Here is a 21,421-nt window from a genome sequence, read left to right on the forward strand (position 1 = left end):
ATCAACAAAAATAATTAATATTAGTTTGTTTTTGTTTCTTCTTTTTTTGTAGTGAGATCGTAGATGAGAAACTGTTCCGGAACTGAAACTCGCAGTATCTGTTCGAGTAGGACCTATTTGGTGGATGGACTGTTTACAATCGCTGGCGAAAATAACTTGTTCTGTCCTTTGCCAGCTACATTCTCACAAAAACATTTTTTTTACAGCACTGCCTCGACAATAGCATCACTTACAATGGTTAAACTAAAGTAAACTAAGTTATAGCATTGTATTAAGGAAGTATTCATCATGAACCGAAGAGGATGACAACCATTTGTAAGTACACTATATATACAAAAGTATGTGGACACCTCTTGAAATTATTGGATTCGGCTATTTCAGCCACATCCGTTGCTGACTGGTGTATAAAATCGAGCACACAGCCATGTAATCTCCATAGACAAACATTGGCAGTAGAATGGCCTTACTGAAGAGCTCAGTGCCTTTCAACGTGGCACGGTCATATGGTGCCACCTTTCCAACAAGTTCATCAAATGTCTTCCTTGCTAGAGCTGCCCCAGTCAACTGTAAGTGCTGTTATTGTGAAGTGGAAACAACGGCTCAGCCGCGAAGTGTTAGGCCACACAAGCTCACAGAACGGGACCGCCGAGTGCTGAAGCGCGTAGCGTGTAAAGTCGTCTGTCCTCGGTTGCAACACTCACTACCGAGTTCAAACTGCCTGTGGAAGTAACGTCAACACAAGAACTGTTCGTCGGGAGCTTTGTGAAATGGGTTTCCATGGCCGAGCAGCTGCACACTGCCGAATATCACCATGTGTCAATGCCAAGCGTCAGCTAGAGTGGTGTAAAGCTCGCTGCCATTGGACTCTGGAGCAGTGGAAACGCGTTCTCTGGAGTGATGAATCATACTTCACCATCTCGCAGTTAGATGGACGAAAGTTTGGTGGAGGAGGAATAAGGGTCTGGGGCTGTTTTTCATGGTTCGGGCTTGGCCCCTTAGTTCCAGTGAAGGGAAATCGTAATGCTACAGCATACAATTACATTCTAGACGATTCTGTGCTTCCAACTTTGTGGCAACAGTTTTGGGGAAGGCCCTTTCCTGTTTCAGCATAACAATGCCCCCTGTGCACAAAGCAAGGTCCATACAGAAATGGTTTGTCGAGATCGGTGTGGAAGAACTTGACTGGCCTGCACAGAGCCCTGACCTCAACCCCATCGAAGACCTTTGGGATTAATTGGCATCCTCTCCTCTCTTCTGAACTGAATGATCTGTGCAGACTGAATATGTGGAGAAAATCGTTACCATAAAAGGAAGTTCCTGTCCCATTTCACAGTCAATTGCTTAGTGACCAAGAAGGAAGGGAAGGAGGCATTTTATTATTGAGATGCACCCTTGAAGTGGACTGGGGAAACTGAATGAGAAGCCAGGTGACAAATTACCACTAGTGTTAGTAACTGTAGCTCGACCCACTGACTGACTGACTGACCCACTGACTGACTGACCCACTGACTGACTGACTGACTGACTGACCCTGTGTTGCTGTAGGTTTGCAGAGCAGCACAACTTCCTGAAGCCCAATGATGACAGAGCTCTGGGTCTGATGATGCGCAGTGCCAGGTCTGTCATGGAGGACCTGGATGACATCATCATCTCGTACGGACAGAGTGACGAGTTCAGCTTCGTCTTCAAGTGGACCTCCAACTGGTTCAAGAGGAGAGCCAGGTAATAGAATGTACAGAGAGACACACACACACCGCCACACAGACACTCCCCAACCACACACATCCACAGCCACACACAATAAATGTTTATTGCGTTTGAGTGACCCCTCACTTTTCTCATCTTCTCCCTCCTCTACCTGCCCTCCTCCATCCACCCTCCACTCCTCTCCCCCTCCTCTACCTGCCCTCTTCCACCCACCCTCCACTCCTCTACCTGCCCTCTTCCATCCACCCTCCACTCCTCTCCCCCTCCTCTACCTGCCCTCCTCCATCCATCCACCCTCCACTCCTCTCCCCCTCCTCTACCTGCCCTCCTCCATCCACCCTCCACTCCTCTCCCCCTCCTCTACCTGCCCTCCTCCATCCACCCACCCTCCACTCCTCTCCCCCTCCTCTACCTGCCCTCCTCCATCCATCCACCCTTCACTCCTCTCCCCTCCTCTACCTGCCCTCCTCCATCCACCCTTCACTCCTCTCCCCTCCTCTACCTGCCCTCCTCCATCCACCCACCCTCCACTCCTCTCCCCCTCCTCTACCTGCCCTCCTCATCCATCCACCCTCCACTCCTCTCCCCCTCCTCTACCTGCCCTCCTCCATCCACCCACCCTCCACTCCCTCTCCCCCTCCTCTACCTGCCCTCCTCCATCCACCCACCCTCCACTCCTCTCCCCCCTCCTCTCCTGCCCTCCTCCATCCATCCACCCTTCACTCCTCTCCCCTCCTCTACCTGCCCTCCTCCATCCACCCTTCACTCCTCTCCCCCTCCTCTACCTGCCCTCCTCCATCCATCCACCCTCCACTCCTCTCCCCCTCCTCTACCTGCCCTCCTCCCCCCTACAGTAAGCTGATGACCCATGTAGTGTCCCAGTTCTCCTCTTCCTATGTGTTCTACTGGAGGGACTATTTCGGAGACCAGCCCCTCCTCTACCCCCCAGGGTTTGACGGGCGGGTGGTTCTGTATCCTAGCAACCGCAACCTCCGGGACTACCTCAGCTGGAGGCAGGCTGACTGTAAGTGTACACACACACACACTCTCCTATTCCCCCAATACATGATCCTGTGGGTGTGTGCTTTGAATACAGTAGATTTTCTTCCATATTTCTGGTTCTCTTTCATAATCCTGTGTGTGTGCTCTCCAGGTCATGTCAACAACTTGTATAACAGTGTTTTGGACGTTGGTGCAGAAAGGTGGACTCACCACTACACAGGCAGAGGATAGGCTAAAGGTGAGACTTACTCCAGTCAGATTAGCATAATTACAGCTTTGGGGGTATGTCACAGTCTTAAAATATCTGCTCTTTTTGAGGTATGTAATTTTCTAAGGGGCATCTGCTTGTTGGTCATAACTTTATAATTATTATGATAATAGCTTTAGGATGGATGACTACATCGTGTTGTTTACTTTCACTGAAAACTACCTCAGTTGACCTTTCCATATTTAATTTACCAAGCCCTTTAGATACATAATCAAATCTCTGATGTATCTCCCTCTCTCTCGGCCTCTGTCTGTCTCTCTCTCTCTCTCTCGCTCCCTCTCTCTTGGTCTCTGTCTGTCTCTCTCTCTCCCAGGGAACGTTGGCAGCAGATAAGAATGAGATCATGTTTTCTGAGTTTGATATCAATTACAACAAGGAGCCTCTGGTCCACAGGAAAGGAACCACCCTCATCTGGGAGAAGGTGAGATCTCAGGTTGTCTTTAATGCACCCTATTCCTTATATAGAGCCTCCTGTCAAAAGTAGTGCACTATATAGAGAATAGGATGCCATTTCAGATCCATTCATAGAAATACTTCCTGGCTTGTGTGTGAGGGCAGTAGGTAGCGGTTAAGAGCGTTTGGCCAGTCACTGAAATGCCTCTGGTTTGAATCCCAGAGATGACTAGGTAAAAAAATCGGTCAATGTGCCCTTGAGCAAGGCACTTAATCCTAATTGCTCCAGGGTCGCCTGGCTGATCCCTGGCCGTGACACCCCACTCCAAGGGTGTCTGGGGGAGTGAGATTATAATTCACACGTCTGAAGTAGGACAAATGTAAGCACCCACCTGCTAATTACTATTATTATTATGATGGTTAACCCCATCATTCGCTTCTGTCAAACTCTCTACCCCCCTTCCTCCCTCCCTCTGTCCCAGCTGGAAGAAACAGTGACCAAGACTGTGAAGCTCCCCAACGAGGAGGAGGAGGAGGAGGAGGAGGAGGTGCCAGTGACACGCACCAGGAGACGTGTCAGTGCCCACCACTGTGACGTCATAGGGGACCAGTTCTGGGAGGAACACCCCCACATTCTAGAAGATGACAACTGCTGAGCGGAACTTTTCCTAGTAGAGCAGAAACCAGCACAGACACCGGCCCTCTGTGGATTGGGCATGGGCAAGTTGCAGCGGAGGGTGCAGAGTTGGTGGCCGGGGTAGTGGTAGCCAGGTGGAAAGCATGGCCAGCCGTAGCAAAATGCTTGTTGAAATTCTTGATTATTGTAGATTTATCGGTGGTGACAGTGTTTCCTAGCCTCAGTGCAGTGGGCAGCTGGGAGGAAGTGCTCTTATTCTCCATGGACTTTACAGTGTCCCAAAACTTTTTGGAGTTAGTGCTACAGGATGCAAATTTCTGTTTGAAAAAGTAAGCCTTTGCTTTCCTGACTGCTTGTGTATATTGGTTCCTAACTTCCCTGAAAAGTTGCATATCGCGGGGGCTATTTGATGCTAATGCAGTACGCCACAGGATGTTTTTGTGCTAGTCAAGGGCAGTCAAGTCTGAGGAGAACCAGGGGCTATATCTGTTCTTAGTTCTGTATTTTTTTGAATGGGGCATGTTTATTTAAGATTGAGAGGAAATGACTTTTAAAGAACAACCAGGCATCCTCTGGGCATGTAGAGCAGAAACCAGCACAGACACCGGCCCTCTGTGGATAATGTAGAGCTGAAACCAGCACAGACACCGGCCCTCTGTGGATAATGTAGAGCAGAAACCAGCACAGACACCGGCCCTCTGTGGATAATGTAGAGCAGAAACCAGCACAGACACCAGCCCTCTGTGGATAATGTAGAGCAGAAACCAGCACAGACACCGGCCCTCTGTGGATAATGTAGAGCAGAAACCAGCACAGACACCGGCCCTCTGTGGATAATGTAGAGCAGAAACCAGCACAGACACCGGCCCTCTGTGGATAATGTAGAGCAGAAACCAGCACAGACACCGCCCTCTGTGGATAATGTAGAGCAGAAAACCAGCACAGACACCGGCCCTCTGTGGATAATGTAGAGCAGAAACCAGCACAGACACCGGCCCTCTGTGGATAATTTAGAGCAGAAACCAGCACAGACACCGGCCCTCTGTGGATAATGTAGAGCTGAAACCAGCACAGACACCGGCCCTCTGTGGATAATGTAGAGCTGAAACCAGCACAGACACCGCCCTCTGTGGATAATGTAGAGCTGAAACCAGCACAGACACCGGCCCTCTGTGGATAATGTAGAGCTGAAACCAGCACAGACACCGGCCCTCTGTGGATAATGTAGAGCTGAAACCAGCACAGACACCGGCCCTCTGTGGATAATGTAGAGCTGAAACCAGCACAGACACCGGCCCTCTGTGGATAATGTAGAGCTGAAACCAGCACAGACACCGGCCCTCTGTGGATAATGTAGAGCTGAAACCAGCACAGACACCGGCCCTCTGTGGATAATGTTGAACATGGACAGAGTCTAGCCTAGGGTGAGTTCGTTGTACTCCTAAATTCTCCTGCTGTGGGATGGAGAGGGTTGAGAGCTGGCATGGACTCTCTATGGACAGATACTGTTAATCACGAACTCTTGATTGGAACAAATTGTCGGCGGTCCTTTCATAACTCAAACACCATCATGCTCTTTGCTCATGTACTGTATTCAAATATTTTACTGTGATTTAAATACGGTCTGTCTTTCTATGCCTGGAACTGTTAAACCAAGAGAGTATTTGTTGATTATGTTTTGCCGGCGGTAATGCTGGCATGTTATATCATCCTAATAAACTAGTAGGCTTACTGTTGGGCGTGTGGGCATGTGCCAGTTAACCACAGAGAGGATCTGCTTGTCTCACTGAGAAGCATGTCTGATAATTTCTCTCTTTCGGTCTCATTTCTTCTCTGTTTGCAGCTGCTTTTGGTCACTTAAGCTTCCTTGTGGGTGTGAACTGAATATCTCACCATTTCAATTCACAAAGGACAATTCTGTAGTCTTTGACTATTAATGTTTCGTCCTGTGTCTCCATGATGTCCCAGCAGGTTTCTGGTAAGTGTGTTTGTGTGCCTGCGTGCAATGGCTTTTAATGGAATCACATAAAAATCAATAGCTGACCAATAAATGAATGGTGTTTCGGTGCCAGAGTTCCTTTTAGATGAGAGAGGAGAATGGCATACTGGTCTGTCTCCTGCACACTAGACACTTCTAATATTATCAGACATACTCAAACCCCCTCCACCTGACAGTGTGTGACATGTTCAACACACCCTGGTTTACAGTGGCTGATAAATGTTATTGCTTTTGGTGGGACTGGGCAAAAACAAGATGGAGCCTAGTTTCTCAGGTACAGTCAAATCAAACACAATGCTGGTACTGTAGGCCTACATAAACCAGATTGCCCTCCACTACTATCCCTGCCCAGAGATGGTGCCAACCCCAGCATGGTCATGGCATGCTGTACTGTCCCTCTGCCAAGAAACCACCAGTGTGCTAACAATAACTATCACCCAGAGTGCCTACAGTCAAATGGGCTCTGGTCAAAAGCAGTGCACTATATAGGGAATAGGAGGCCTTTAGGACATTGCCTGAGCTGTGTGACAGAATTAATCTTTAGTATAAATGTTTTATAGTATTGCCATGAGACGTTCTGTATTTCTGAAAATTCCCATTCGCCTATCATATCATTACTTGAAAAAAAATCATTAATTTTTTTATATGCTAACGCATAGGTGTTAGGGCCGTCATAAAATAATATATAGTCTTCAACCGTCTTCAAAACCGATAGGCTCACAGAAATCGTTGGAGCGTCTCAGTCGCGCTGCCGGGCGCACGCACGACCAGTTACTTATAGGGTAAAGGGGAGGGACTGAAAATGAAATGAATAACTGAATGAAACAGATAAAAGATGCGCTCTTCCTCTGTGGAAGCATCCCGAACAGACAGAGCGATAGAGCGCTATTGTCGCCTACACATTTAGCCGCGGCATAGGATCTGTCGACAGGCAGCTATTATTTGTCCTTTGCATATGCATTTTTTCGTACTCCTGTTACCGATTATATTTTCGGGTTTAATTTCAAACCCTTTATTTTAGCATGAGTCCAGGAGAACAGTTAACCTGCTTTAATCTGAGTTCTGTATATTCCTGTCTGAGTCTTTATTTGATTGTCGTTATCTGCTGTGTTGGGTCTGTTGTATCTGGTCACGACGCTGCTGCCGGTAAGTCTGTTTATTCATTACAATAATCAGTAAGTTAATGATTGGACATTTACTTTTTCTGGATGATTGATAAATATTTAAGGATAATTTATTTTGAACTGTGCATAATGTTAGTTAACTCAGCCCATGTGTGTTTACAGGTGTTTTCATGTCTTATTGAGTCTTTCTTAGTATAGGATATTGTGAATGTTTGAAATAATACATGTTCTTATTCATTCATAACATAAGCAAGTTTTCTAGTGCAGTCTATTATTTTGACAACTTCTCAAAGAATGTACTGAGTTCAGGTGTATATACAGTCAACTACAGAATTTCCTGTTGGCTACCTGTAGAATGTGCATATTTTTAATCTCATAAGCTGTAGACCATACTAATTTACCAAGCGAGTTTTCATCTTTACTGAACAAAAATATAAAGCAACATGCAACAATTTCAAAGATCAATAAATTAATTAGGCCCTAATCTATGGATTACATTTAAATTTTTGTCATTTAGCAGACGAGCGACTTACAGTTAGTGAGTGCATACATTTTTTATACTTGCCCCCACCCCCGCGGGAATCGAACCCACAACCCTGGCGTTGCAAGCGCCATGCTCTACCAACTGAGCTACACGGGAGGCTATGTTACTTGACTGGGAATACAGATATGCATCTGTTGGTCACAGATACCTTCAACAACAAACAAAGGTAGGGGCGTGGATCAGAAAACCAGTCAGTATCTGGTGTGACCACCATTTGCCTCATGCAGCGCAACACATCTCATTCGCATAGAGTTGATCAGGCTGTTGATTGTGGCCTGTGGAATGTTGTCCCACTCCTCTTCAATGACTGTTCGAAGTTGCTGGATATTGACGGGAACTGGAACACGATGTGGTACACGTCAATCCAGAGCATCCCAAACATGCTCAAAGGGTAACATGTCTGGTGAGTATGCAGGCCATGGAAGAACTGGGACATTTTCAGCTTCCAGGAATTGTTTACAGATTCTTGCGACATGGGGCCGTGCATTATCATGCTGAAACATGAGGTGATGGCGCCGGATGACTGGTACGACAATGGGACTCAGGATCTCGTCACGGTATCTCTGTGCATTCAAATTGTCATAGATAAAATGCAATTTTGTTCATTGTCTGTAGCTTATGCAGGCCCATACAATAACCACACCGCCACCATGGGGCACTCTGTTCACAACGTTGACATCAGCAAACCGCTCGCCCACACTATGCCATACTGCGGTTGTGAGGCCGGTTGGACGTACTGCCAAATTGTAATTCTCTAAAATGATGTTGGAGGTGGCTTATGGAATTTTAAATTCTCTTGCAACAGCTTTGGTGGACAGTCCTGCAGTCAGCATGCTAATTGCATGCTCCCTCAACTTGAGACAGCTGTGGTGTTGTGTTTTGTAACAAAACTGCACATTTTAGAGTGGCCTTTTATTGTCCCCAGCACAAGGTGTACCTGTGTAATGATCATGCTGTTTAATCAGCTTCTTGATATGCCACACCTGTCAGGTGGATGGATTATCTTGGCAAAGGAAAATTGCTCACAAAACATTTGAGAGAAATACGTTTTTTGTGTGTATGGAACATTTTGGGAATCTTTTATGTCAGCTCATGAAACATAGGACTAACACTTTAACATAGGACTAACACTTTACATGTTGCGTTTATATTTTTGTTCAGTGTATATTTTTCGTAGCTGTCTATTTACCACCACAAACCGAGACTGCACTCAACTAACTGTATAGAGCCCCACAGTGGAGGTGTCATAATACCCATAAAACCTAGCAGTCAAACTGATTTTCTTTTCCCACTTTTAATTTTTCCCATAGGGAATTTTAGAAACTTAAAATAAGGGTTGTGTTTTGTGTAGGCTTACTCTGGCATGACTTTTTGATAACCATGTCAATCTCTCTTGGACAAGGTGACTTTTATCAATATATTCGGTGTCAGAGGAAGGCCCTAAAAATTGTCAAAGACTCCAGCCACCCAAGTCATAGACTGTTCTCTCTGCTACTGCACTGCAAAGGGTACCGATGCACCAAGTCTGGAACCAACAGGACCCTGAACAGCTTCTACCGCCAAGCCATAAGACCGCTAAATAGTTAGTTAAATAGTTAAAGCTGCATTATGTAACATTTTGGGCGACCTGACCAAATGTACATAGATATCTTAGTTATAGATCTGTCATTTGCATCGAAAGCAAGTCTAAGAAGCTGTAGATCTGTTCTGTTTGCGCTATTTATAGGCTTCCCGTTCTTAAGTTTTGTTTTTGTGTCTTTTACTTCCGGTTTTGTACACCAGCTGAAAATACAATATTTTTGGTTATTTAAAATATATTTCACAGTGGTTTAGATGGTACAATGATTCTCTTGTTTTGTCACATAAACTAGAATTTTAGCAACCAGAAAATGGCGGAGCAATTTCTGCATATTGCACCTTTAACCAAAAAGCTACCGGACTGTTTGCATTGACTCTTTTTTGCACTAACCTTTTGGACTCATCACATACGCTGCTGCTACTGTTTATTATCTGTCACTCTATTCTTAGTTATATGTACATATCTACCTCAATTACCTCGTATCCCTGCAAATGGACTCTGTACTGGTACCCCGTGTATATAGCCAAGTTATCGTTACTCATTGTGTTTCATTATTACGTGTTTTACGTTTCTGTTATTTCTCTATTTTCTTTCTCTCTGCATTGTTGGGAAGGGCCCGTAAGTAAGCATTTCACTGTTAGTCTACACCTGTTGTTTTACGAGGCATGTAACAAATAAAAATGTATTTGATTTGTTTTTACAGTGACTACTCAAGCTTGTTTTATTATATTTTATCAGGAGACGTCATATTAAAATCTTCTACTGCCCCCTTTATTGACATGGTTGTAATTCCTGTGTGTAGAGGAGCTGGGACCGAGCCCTCGGGAGAGCAGCCACAGAATAGAACCCATAGAGCGCTATGAGATTACCTATCCACACTGGCTGCAGCCGGCAAGACACAGGAGGTCCATCCATGGAGAGAAGGTGAGATCCTATCTTATCACTGACATTCCCTACTAACTCAGAGAGACATACATGGTTGTCCTCTAAAATAGCACAACACATTTCACACGTTACATGTTAGAGAGATATAATGCTAGAGAGACATATTAGAGAGATATAATCAATATAATGCTTGAGAGATATAATGTTAGATATGTAAGAGAGATACAGTGGGGAAAAAAAGTATTTAGTCAGCCACCAATTGTGCAAGTTCTCCCACTTCAAAAGATGAGAGAGGCCTGTAATTTTCATCATAGGTACACGTCAACTATGACAGACAAAATGAGAAAATAAAATCCAGAAAATCACATTGTAGGATTTTTAATGAATTTATTTGCAAATTATGGTGGAAAATAAGTATTTGGTCAATAACAAAAGTTTCTCAATACCTTTGTTGGCAATGACACAGGTCAAACGTTTTCTGTAAGTCTTCACAAGGTTTTCACACACTGTTGCTGGTATTTTGGCCCATTCCTCCATGCAGATCTCCTCTAGAGCAGTGATGTTTTGGGGCTGTCGCTGGGCAACACGGACTTTCAACTCCCTCCAAAGATTTTCTATGGGGTTGAGATCTGGAGACTGGCTAGGCCACTCCAGGACCTTGAAATGCTTCTTACGAAGCCACTCCTTCGTTGCCCGGGCGGTGTGTTTGGGATCATTGTCATGCTGAAAGACCCAGCCACGTTTCATCTTCAATGCCCTTGCTGATGGAAGGAGGTTTTTACTCAAAATCTCACAATACATGGCCCCATTCATTCTTTCCTTTACACGGATCAGTCGTCCTGGTCCCTTTGCAGAAAAACAGCCCCAAAGCATGACGTTTCCACCTCCATGCTTCACAGTAGGTATGGTGTTCTTTGGATGCAACTCAGCATTCTTTGTCCTCCAAACACGACGAGTTGAGTTTTTACCAAAAAGTTCTATTTTGGTTTCATCTGACCATATGACATTCTCCCAATCCTCTTCTGGATCATCCAAATGCACTCTAGCAAACTTCAGACGGGCCTGGACATGTACTGGCTTAAGCAGGGGGACACATCTGGCACTGCAGGATTTGAGTCCCTGGCGGCGTAGTGTGTTACTGATGATAGGCTTTGTTACTTTGGTCCCAGCTCTCTGCAGGTCATTCACTAGGTCCCCCCGTGTGGTTCTGGGATTTTTGCTCACCGTTCTTGTGATCATTTTGACCCCACGGGGTGAGATCTTGCGTGGAGCCCCAGATCGAGGGAGATTATCAGTGGTCTTGTATGTCTTCCATTTCCTAATAATTGCTCCCACAGTTGATTTCTTCAAACCAAGCTGCTTACCTATTGCAGATTCAGTCTTCCCAGCCTGGTGCAGGTCTACAATTTTGTTTCTGGTGTCATTTGACAGCTCTTTGGTCTTGGCCATAGTGGATTTTGGAGTGTGACTGTTTGAGGTTGTGGACAGGTGTCTTTTATACTGATAACAAGTTCAAACAGGTGCCATTAATACAGGTAACGAGTGGAGGACAGAGGAGCCTCTTAAAGAAGAAGTTACAGGTCTGTGAGAGCCAGAAATCTTGCTTGTTTGTAGGTGACCAAATACTTATTTTCCACCATAATTTGCAAATAAATTCATTAAAAATCCTACAATGTGATTTTCTGGAATGTTTTTACTCAATTTGTCTGTCATAGTTGACGTGTACCTATGATGAAAATTACAGGCCTCTCTCATCTTTTTAAGTGGGAGAACTTGCACAATTGGTGGCTGACTAAATACTTTTTCCCCCACTGTATAATGTTAGAGACAATGTTAGATATAATGTTAGAGAGATGTAATGTTAGAGAGATGTAATGTTAGAGAGATATTATTCTATTTCTCTGGAGCAGCACCCGTCTGAGGCAGAGGTCCTTATCACAGCTGAAGGAGAGGAGATGACACTCCTTCTGCACAGGAATGAGTAAGAACCTTACTGTACTATACCATAATGTACTGTACAATACAAAGTTATACATTGATAGTGACTGAGGGGCAGCTTGGTGAGGAAGCACAGTAGCACACACACACACAGTCTCAGACCTCATCATTCAGGCTTTCCCATATGTTTGAGTTTAGTTAGACAAGATGTCAAAGTGAACATGTGTTTTACGTAGGGAGGGAGGGAGAGGGGGACGGAGTAGAGAAAGATAGAGGGATGTCACCTAAAACCTGAGGGGAAACAGGAAGTGACTATCTTGTCCTTCTGTTGGACTTCTTATCAGTTGAAAAGGACGTAGAGGAAGGATGTGTCTGTCAACATCGATGCTGTAATGGCTAACGACACATTGACCTGTGTCACAATGTCTCAGATCATCTGGCTAACAACACAAAGACTCTGAGTCCCTCTGGCCGCAGGTGGAGGGATTACATTGACTTCCAGGGAACAGCAGACTTCCACCTTTAGGAATATTACACATGTATTTCTATTTAAAAAAACTGAATGGAAAGACAACCCATTTTGACAGTTTACTGCAGTGACAAAATCAGTGAAAATAAGAGGTGGGGTTAAACCTGTCCTCAGGGTTGGAAAAGTTATGCTGGTGAGACACACACAGAGAGAGCGTGACTCGGCTATGTCTGGCTGACCCTCCCCTCAGGGAGAAAATCCCACCAGGTGGTCACATTACAGCTGGGGGAGTGATTACCATCAGGGTGTGTATGTGTGTGTCTTTGTCTGTGTGATTTGCAGACATTCTTTGAAATTAGGTACTATTTTACTGAGGTTGTGCTTTAGTAATCTGACCGCTCAACATCCTCAGAGGAACCTTTAGTAATCTGACCGCTCAACATCCTCAGAGGAACCTTTAGTAATCTGACCGCTCAACATCCTCAGAGGAACCTTTAGTAATCTGACCGCTCAACATCCTCAGAGGAACCTTTTAGTAATCTGACCGCTCAACATCCTCAGAGGAACCTTTAGTAATCTGACCGCTCAACATCCTCAGAGGAACCTTTAGTAATCTGACCGCTCAACATCCTCAGAGGAACCTTTAGTAATCTGACCGCTCAACATCCTCAGAGGAACCTTTAGTAATCTGACCGCTTAACATCCTCAGAGGAACCTTTAGTAATCTGACCGCTCAACATCCTCAGAGGAAAAATGACCGCTCAACATCCTCAGAGGAACCTTTAGTAATCTGACCGCTCAACATCCTCAGAGGAACCTTTTAGTAATCTGACCGCTACTAGAGGAACCTTTAGTAATCTGACCGCTCAACATCCTCAGAGGAACCTTTAGTAATCTGACCGCTTAACATCCTCAGAGGAACCTTTAGTAATCTGACCGCTCAACATCCTCAGAGGAACCTTTAGTAATCTGACCGCTTAACATCCTCAGAGGAACCTTTAGTAATCTGACCGCTTAACATCCTCAGAGGAACCTTTAGTAATCTGACCGCTCAACATCCTCAGAGGAACCTTTAGTAATCTGACTGCTCAACATCCTCAGGAACCTGAAAAAGAAAGAAACTAAAACTGCAAGATTACTAGAACATTTCAGTCAGTTTACTGTCACTGTAAACTCACTGGTTGAGTTAGTGTGAGGAAAGTGTGTTACATTCAGCATTTCTCCACAGTAAGGTGTTTGTTTGAAAGCATACGGCTGCAATTATTGTTATTTTCTAAATTCACTGTGCCGTGGTTAACATTGTATATATCAGTATTTCAGTATGCTGCCTGGGCAGATATGATACTCACACATGTCAGGTTACATTATATATTTTAAACATTTTGAGCAGACGCTCTTATCAAGAGTAACATTCAATATGTGCACTCAAACCAAGAGGATAGACTAACAACATGATAAGAGTATTGGCAGTAAAACCTTTTTTAGCTCCAATATAGGAAGGAGAAAGTAATCACTGTAGTACTAGAATAATACTGGAGATCTGGAGTTCTATCATAGCTGAATAAAATACATATCCTCTTATGGTCCTAGTATCGATCCACAGTGTTGCAAAATGAATGTGCTGTGTTTGACATTGCCAGGGCTATTATCTGGAGCTATCATGTGAATACTGTATAAGACGTAGCAACATGAAGCTACACCAGGATGCTACTACTTTAGTTGCACCTTCTTATTCTAATTTCTCTCTCATTGGTCCAGATTTCTCTCCAGTGTTTCTGCTGACTCCAGTCCACATAGTTAACCTCATTCTGATTCTATCTCTCTCTCGCTCGCTCGCTCAATTCAATTCAATTTAAAGGGCGTTATTGGCATGGGAAACATATGTTTACATTGCCAAAGCAAATGGAATAGACAATAAACAAAAGGGAAATAAACAAGTGAAACAAAAGTTTTAAAATAATATAGATATTTAAAATGTTATATTATTGGCTGTGTACAGTGTTGTAACAATGTGCAAGTAGTTGAAGTATGAAAGGGAAAATAAATAAACAGATAAATATAGGTTGTGTTTACAATGTTGTTTGTGCTCCACTGGTTGCCCTTTTCTTGTGGCAACAGGTCACACATCTTGCTGCTGTGATGGCACACTGTGGTATTTCGCCTAACAGATATGGGAGTTTATCAATGTTTGATTTGTTTTCAAATTTTTTGTGTGTCTGTGTAATCTAAGGGAAATGTGTGTCTCTAATGTGGTCATACATTTGGCAGGAGGTTAGGAAGTGTAGCTCAGTTTCCACCTCATTTTGTGGGCAGTGTGCACATAGCCTGTCTTCTCTTGAGAGCCAGGTCTGCCTACGGCGGCCATTCTCAATAGCAAGGCTATGCTCACTGAGTCTGTACACAGTCAAGGATTTTCTTAATGTGGGGTCAGTCACAGTGGTCAGGTATTCTGCCACTGTGTACTCTCTGTTTAGGGCCAGATAGCATTCCAATTTGCTCCGTTTTTTCAGTTGATTCTTTCTTTTCTTGTGTCAAATAGTTATCTTTTTGCTTTCTCATAATTTGGTTGGGTCTAAATGTGTTTCTGTCCTGGGGCTCTGTGGGGTCTGTTTGTGTTTGTGAAAAGAGCTCCAGAACCAGCTGGCTGAGGGGACTCTTCTCCAGGTTAATCTCTCTGTAGGTGAGGGCTTTGTGGTGGAATGTATGGGCATCGCCTCTCTCTCGCTCGCTCGCTCGCAATTCAATTCAATTCAGGGTTTTATTGTCATGGGAAACATATGTTTACATCGCCAAAGCAAGTGAAATAGGAAATAAACAGAAGTGAAATAAACAATAAAAAATTAACAGTAAACATTACACTCACAAGTTTCAAAGGAATATAAACATTTTAAATGTCATATTATGTCTATATACAGTGTTGAAATGATGTGCAAATAGTTCAAGTACAAAAGGGAAAATAAATAAACACTCTCTCTTCCTCTCCCTCTCCTCTCCACTCTGTGGGTCAGTGTGAGGGAGTAGGCGTTTTATGCTAATCAGGTTCTCTGATCAATGGCTGAGTCTGGAGAGTAGCCAGAGAACGCCCCAGTCTTATATCCCAGACCTATACCCCTGGCTCAGTCCCAGCCTTCTCCAAGCTCCAGTCTCAACCGTATACCCCAGCCTTCTCCCAGCCCAAGACCCAGTCTCAACTGTATACCCCTGGCTCAGTCCAGCCCCAGCATTCTCCCAGCCCAAGCCCCAGTCCCAACCCTATACCCCAGCCTTATACCCCTGGCTCAGCCCCTTCCCCAGTCCTCTACACTAGTTCTCTACCCCAGTCCTCTACCTCTCTACCCCAGTCCTCTACCTCTCTACCCCAGTCCTCTACCCCTCTACCCCAGTCCTTTACCCCATTCCTCTTTAGCCCAGTCCTCTTTACCTCAGTCCTCTACTTCATTCCATTTCACCAAGTCCTCTAACCCAGTCCTCTACACTAGTCCTCTACCCCAGCCATCTACCCCTCTACCCCAGTCATCTACCCCAGTCCTCGACCCCTCTACCCCAGTCCTTTACTCCATTCCTCTATCCCTCTACCCCAGTCCTCTACTCCTCTACCCCAGTCCTCTACTCCAGTCCTCTACCCCTCTACCCCAGTCCTTTACTCCATTCTTCTATCCCTCTACCCCAGTCCTCTACCCCAGTCCTCTACCCCAGTCCTCTTTACCTCAGTCCTCTACCCCATTCCATTTCACCCAAGTCCTCTACCCCAGTCCTCTACCCCAGTCCTCTACCCCAGTCCTCTACCCAGGTCCTCTTTACCCCAGTCCACTACACCAGTCCTCTTTGCTTCAGCGCTCTCTCTCCTTATCCCTGAACTGTCCTCTCCTACAGGCCTCTGCTCCAGCCTTATCCCCCTGCCTCAATTCTAGACCTCACCAGCCTCCAGCCAATGGATGGTTCTCATCAGGATGAGGGGATAAAGGAATGGGAGATGAAGTTTCTATCCTGATCATTCTTTCCTTTCATCTCCTTTCCCATCTCCTTTCTCCTTCTCTCTCTCCTCCCCTCCCTCTCTGTCTCTCTCCCTCCCTCCCTCCCTCCCTCCCTCCCTCCGTCCCTCCTCCCCTCTCTCTCGTTCCTCTCTCCTTCTCTATTTCAGTCTCTCTCCTTTTGCTCTTGTCTTTGAGTCACTTAATCATAAACCTGCTGTGAGGGTGTGTGTGTGTGTCTCAGAGCTTTTAGCCTAATGAAAGGCTGTGGCGTGGCCAGAGGAGAACGGTGAGTCAGGCGGGGCTGTGCTGCAGCCTCAGAGAGAAACAGAGAGAGAGAGAGACGGAGAGAGAAGCAGAGAGAGAGACGCAGAGAGACGGAGAGAGAAGCAGAGAGAGAGAGACGCAGAGAGACGGAGAGAGAAGCAGAGAGAGAGACGGAGAGAGAAGCAGATAGAGAGAGCCGGAGAGAGAAGCAGATAGAGAGAGCCGGAGAGAGAAGCAGAGAGAGAGAGACGGAGAGAGAGAAAAGCAGAGAGAGAGACGGAGAGAGAGAAGCGGAGAGAGAAGCAGAGAGAGAGACGGAGAGAGAAGCAGAGATAGAGACGGGGTGAGAAGCAGAGAGAGAGAGAAGCAGAGAGAGAGAGAAGCTGAGAGAAAGAGACGGAGAGAGAGAGAAGCAGAGAGAGAGAGAAGCAGAGAGAGAGAAGAGAGAGAGAGAGAGATGGAGAGAGAGAGAGAGACTGAGAGAGAGAGACGGAGAGAGAAGCAGAGAGAGAGAGACGGAGAGAGAAGCAGAGAGAGAGAGACGGAGAGAGAAGCAGAGAGAGAGAGCCGGAGAGAGAAGCAGAGAGAGAGAGACGGAGAGAGAAGCAGAGAGAGAGAGACGGAGAGAGAAGCAGAGAGAGAGAGACGGAGAGGGAGAAAAGCAGAGAGAGAGAGAGACGGAGAGAGAGAAGCAGAGAGAGAGAGACGGAGAGAGAAGCAGAGAGAGAGAGACGGAGAGAGAAGCAGAGAGAGAGAGAAGCAGAGAGAGAGAGACGGAGAGGGAGAGAAGCAGAGAGAGAGACGGAGAGAGAGAGAAGCAGAGAGAGAGAGACGGAGAGAGAGAGAGATGGAGAGAGAGAAGCAGAGAGAGAGAGACGGAGAGAGAGAGAAGCAGAGAGAGACGGAGAGAGAGAAGCAGAGAGAAATGGAGAGAGAGAAGCAGAGAGAGATGGAGAGAGAGAAGCAGAGAGATGGAGAGAGAGAAGCAGAGAGAGAGACAGAAAGAGAGAGATGGAGAGAGAAGCAGAGAGAGAAGCAGAGAGAGAGAGACGGGGAGAGAGAAGTGGGGAGAGAGAGACGGAGAGAGAAGCAGAGAGAGAGAGACGGAGAGAGAGAAAAGCAGAGTGAGAGAGAGAGAAAAGCAGAGAGAGAGAGATGGAGAGAGAGAGAGAGGGAGAGAGAGAGACGGAGAGAGAGAGACGGAGAGAGAGAGACGGAGAGAGAGACAGGGAGAGAGAGAGAAGCAGAGAGACGGAGAGAGAGAGAAGCCGAGAGAGATGGAGAGAGAGAAGCAGAGAGAGAAGCAGAGAGAAAGAGAGATGGAGAGAGAGAGAAGCAGAGAGAGACAGAAAGAGAGAGACGGAGAGAGAAGCAGAGAGAGAGAAGCAGAGAGAGAGAAGCAGAGAGAGAGAAGCAGAGAGAGAGAAGCAGAGAGAGAGAAGCAGAGATAGAGACAGAGTGAGAAGCAGAGAGTGAGAAACAGAGAGAAAGAGAGGGAGAGAGAGAGACGAGAGAGAGAGACGGAGAGAGAGAGACGGCGAGAGAGAGAAGCAGAGAGAGAGAGACAGAGAGAAGCAGAGAGAGATGGAGAGAGAGAAGCAGAGAGAGAAGCAGAGAGAAAGAGAGATGGAGAGAGAGAGAAGCAGAGAGAGACAGAAAGAGAGAGACGGAGAGAGAAGCAGAGAGAGAGAAGCAGAGAGAGAGAAGCAGAGAGAGAGAAGCAGAGAGTGGGAGACGGGGAGAGGGAAGCAGAGAGAGAAGCAGAGAGAGAAGCAGAAAGAGAGGCGGAGAGAGAGACGGAGAGAGAGAAGCAGAGAGAGAGAGACGGAGAGAGAGACGGAGAGAGAGAGAGAAGCAGAGAGAGAGAGACGGAGAGGGAGAAAGTGAGACATGGAAAGGACAAGGTAAGGGTAGAGATCAGGAAAGACAAGGGGATTTAAGGCACGCAGGGGGGAGGGTTATGTGGTGTTCAAATCTGTTTATTGTCCTGTTCCCCCCTGCCATCTGCCCCCCCTACTCCCTTCTTAAAGTACATTAACCCTTTGCCTTGACTCAAGTACTCCCTAGGGAGAGAACCCCCCTCCTTTGTCCACACCTCTCCTCTCCTCTGTCCACCCCTCTCCTCTCCTCTGTCCACCCCTCTGCTCTCCTCTGTCCACCCCTCTCCTCTGTCCACCCCTCTCATCTGACCTCTCCTCTGACCTCTCCTCTCCTCTGTCCACCCCTCTGCTCTCCTCTGTCCACCCCTCTCCTCTCTGACCTCTCCTCTGACCTCTCCTCTCCTCTGTCCACCCCTCTCTATATATAACAGAGACATCTCTTCTCTCTGTGACTTTGGTAGCTTGTCCTTCTTTCTTTCTTTCAGTTGATGTTTAGTCTTTCACCACTACAGATCTATGTGCTTGTGTGACTTTAGCTTGACCCCCGGCTGAGACAGTCTGTCAGACACACACACACACCCTCCAGGCTCTGCCATAAAAGCCCCTTCATCATTCATTTCTGAGTGGGCTCTAGTTGCGTCATCCACTGCCACCCCTGCTTTTAGCTCTAGTGAAGTCACACACACATTCGCCCTGGCGGACACACAGACACACAGACACACACACACACATTCACACACTGAGAGACCATGGCACACAGACACACACACACACATTCACACACTGAGAGACCATGACGATGTCATCTGATACCATGAGAGAATGTGACCCACTGACCCTGATGGACATTAGCCCTCCCCTTCTCCCCCTCCCCTTCTCCCCCTCTCTCCCTATCCATATTTCCTACTCCCCCCTCTCTCTCCATCTCACTCTCTCTCTCTCTTTCTTCCCCTCCTCTCTCTTCCTCTTCCTCCCTCTCTTTCTCTCTCTCTGTCTTTCCGTTCTGACTGAACCAAGTCTTTTGTCTTAGCCCTGCTGTCAGACAGCCATTCTTCAGACTAGCTGGTTCTCAATCACAGCATCTGTCTGGAGCCCGGGTCGACCCAGAACACATTATGCATGCACTCTAACCCACCACCATGCACTCTAACAAACCACCATACACTCTAACCCACCACCATACACTCTAACCCACCACCATGCACTATAACCCACCACCATACACTCTAACCCACCACCATACACTATAACCCACCACCATACACTCTAACCCACCACCATACACTCTAACCCACCACCATACACTATAACCACCACCGTACACTCTAACCCACCACCATACACTCTAATCCACCACCATACACTCTAACCCACCACCGTACACTCTAACCCACCACCATACACTCTAACCCACCACCATACACTCTAACCCACCACTGTACACTCTAACCCACCACCATACACTCTAACCCACAACCATACACTCTAACCCACCACCATACACTCTAACCCACCACCATACACTCTAACCCACCACCATACACTCTAACCCACCACCATACACTCTAACCCACCACCGTACACTCTAACCCACCACTGTACACTCTAACCCACCACCATACACTCTAACCCACCACCATACACTCTAACCCACCACCATACACTCTAACCCACCACTGTACACTCTAACCCACCACCATACACTCTAACCCACCACCATACACTCTAACCCACCACCATACACTCTAACCCACCACCGTACACTCTAATCCACCACCGTACACCCTAACCCACCACCATACACTCTAACCCACCACCATACACTCTAACCCACCACCATACACTCTAACCCACCACCATACACTATAACCACCACCGTACACTCTAACCCACCACCGTACACTCTAACCCACCACCATGCACTCTAACCCACCACCATGCACTCTAACCCACCACCGTACACTCTAACCCACCACTGTACACAGAACCCACCACCATACACTCTAACCCACCACTGTACACTCTAACCCACCACCGTACACTCTAACCCACCACCATACACCCATTGGTTCACAAACTGTTGGGTGCGCCTGAGGGGTCGGCAGGAGTGGGGGGCACAAGGTGGAATTTCGAAATGTGCAGAGAGAGAGAGAGAGAGAGAGAGAGAGAGAGAGAGAGAGAGAGAGAGACTTCCTGTTCCATCTTAATCCCCTTTGTTTAATGGTGACAGTGTATTCTATTCACCAGCACTGTTTTCAGTGGGATAATGTTCTCTCTCTCTTTCTGTATGTTCCAGTCAGTTATTGGCCCCCGGTTATCAGGAGATATGGTACAGTCCTAGCGGTTCCCGCCAGACCTCCTTTCCACCCAGCACTGTGAGTTCAATGGGATGTTCCAAATCATCTCACAATAGGGGGTATTCATGAAACCAGCCTGTTTGTGGATGTCCAATAGCAAAAGAGTTGGCTGAGTCCGAGACAGGCTAACCAAGCTCTTAAATCTTAGGTGCCATCATTGCAAAAAGAAAAGAGTGTGATGTGAGTTTGTTTAACTCTACTCTCATGTTGCAGGGCCACTGTTTCTACCATGGTGAGGTCCGAGGTGTGGAGGGGTCCAGTGTAGCACTCAGCACCTGCTCAGGTCTCAGGTAAGAGTTTACACAGGTAACACTGCTGATGGAAGTGGTGATCACTAACTGCATGGAATAGGACAGCACTCCAAAAGATTCATTCATTTGATTTTAATGATAATTCAGCCA

General features: G+C 46.3%; 2 protein-coding genes across 3 annotated transcripts in view; both read left to right on the plus strand.

Moving 5' to 3' along the window:
* The first annotated feature begins 99 nt into the window (after positions 1-99).
* LOC121539421 (probable tRNA(His) guanylyltransferase) lies at positions 100-4,155 on the plus strand. The gene is given in 7 exon segments (XM_041847917.2): positions 100-315; positions 1,546-1,722; positions 2,562-2,731; positions 2,861-2,882; positions 2,884-2,947; positions 3,291-3,398; positions 3,853-4,155. Coding segments are annotated over 6 exon segments (660 nt in total). The 5' UTR covers positions 100-315; positions 1,546-1,600; the 3' UTR covers positions 4,027-4,155.
* Positions 4,156-6,690: 2,535 nt separating this feature from the next.
* Positions 6,691-21,421, plus strand: part of LOC121539430 (disintegrin and metalloproteinase domain-containing protein 19) — a 28,471-nt gene continuing 13,740 nt past the window's right edge. The window contains exons 1-5 of one of the 2 annotated variants that reach the window (XM_041847928.2): positions 6,691-7,152; positions 10,056-10,177; positions 12,049-12,119; positions 20,960-21,038; positions 21,234-21,310. In XM_041847928.2, the coding sequence (XP_041703862.2) occupies positions 7,029-7,152; positions 10,056-10,177; positions 12,049-12,119; positions 20,960-21,038; positions 21,234-21,310 (473 nt within the window). In that variant the 5' untranslated portion in view covers positions 6,691-7,028. Of the gene's footprint in view, positions 7,153-10,055; positions 10,178-12,048; positions 12,120-20,959; positions 21,039-21,233; positions 21,311-21,421 lie in introns of those variants that run through there. The other variant, XM_041847937.2, reaches the window with a different exon arrangement.

Source organism: Coregonus clupeaformis, chromosome 3 (assembly GCF_020615455.1).
Source record: "Coregonus clupeaformis isolate EN_2021a chromosome 3, ASM2061545v1, whole genome shotgun sequence".
In the NCBI taxonomy this organism is placed as follows: domain Eukaryota; kingdom Metazoa; phylum Chordata; class Actinopteri; order Salmoniformes; family Salmonidae; genus Coregonus; species Coregonus clupeaformis.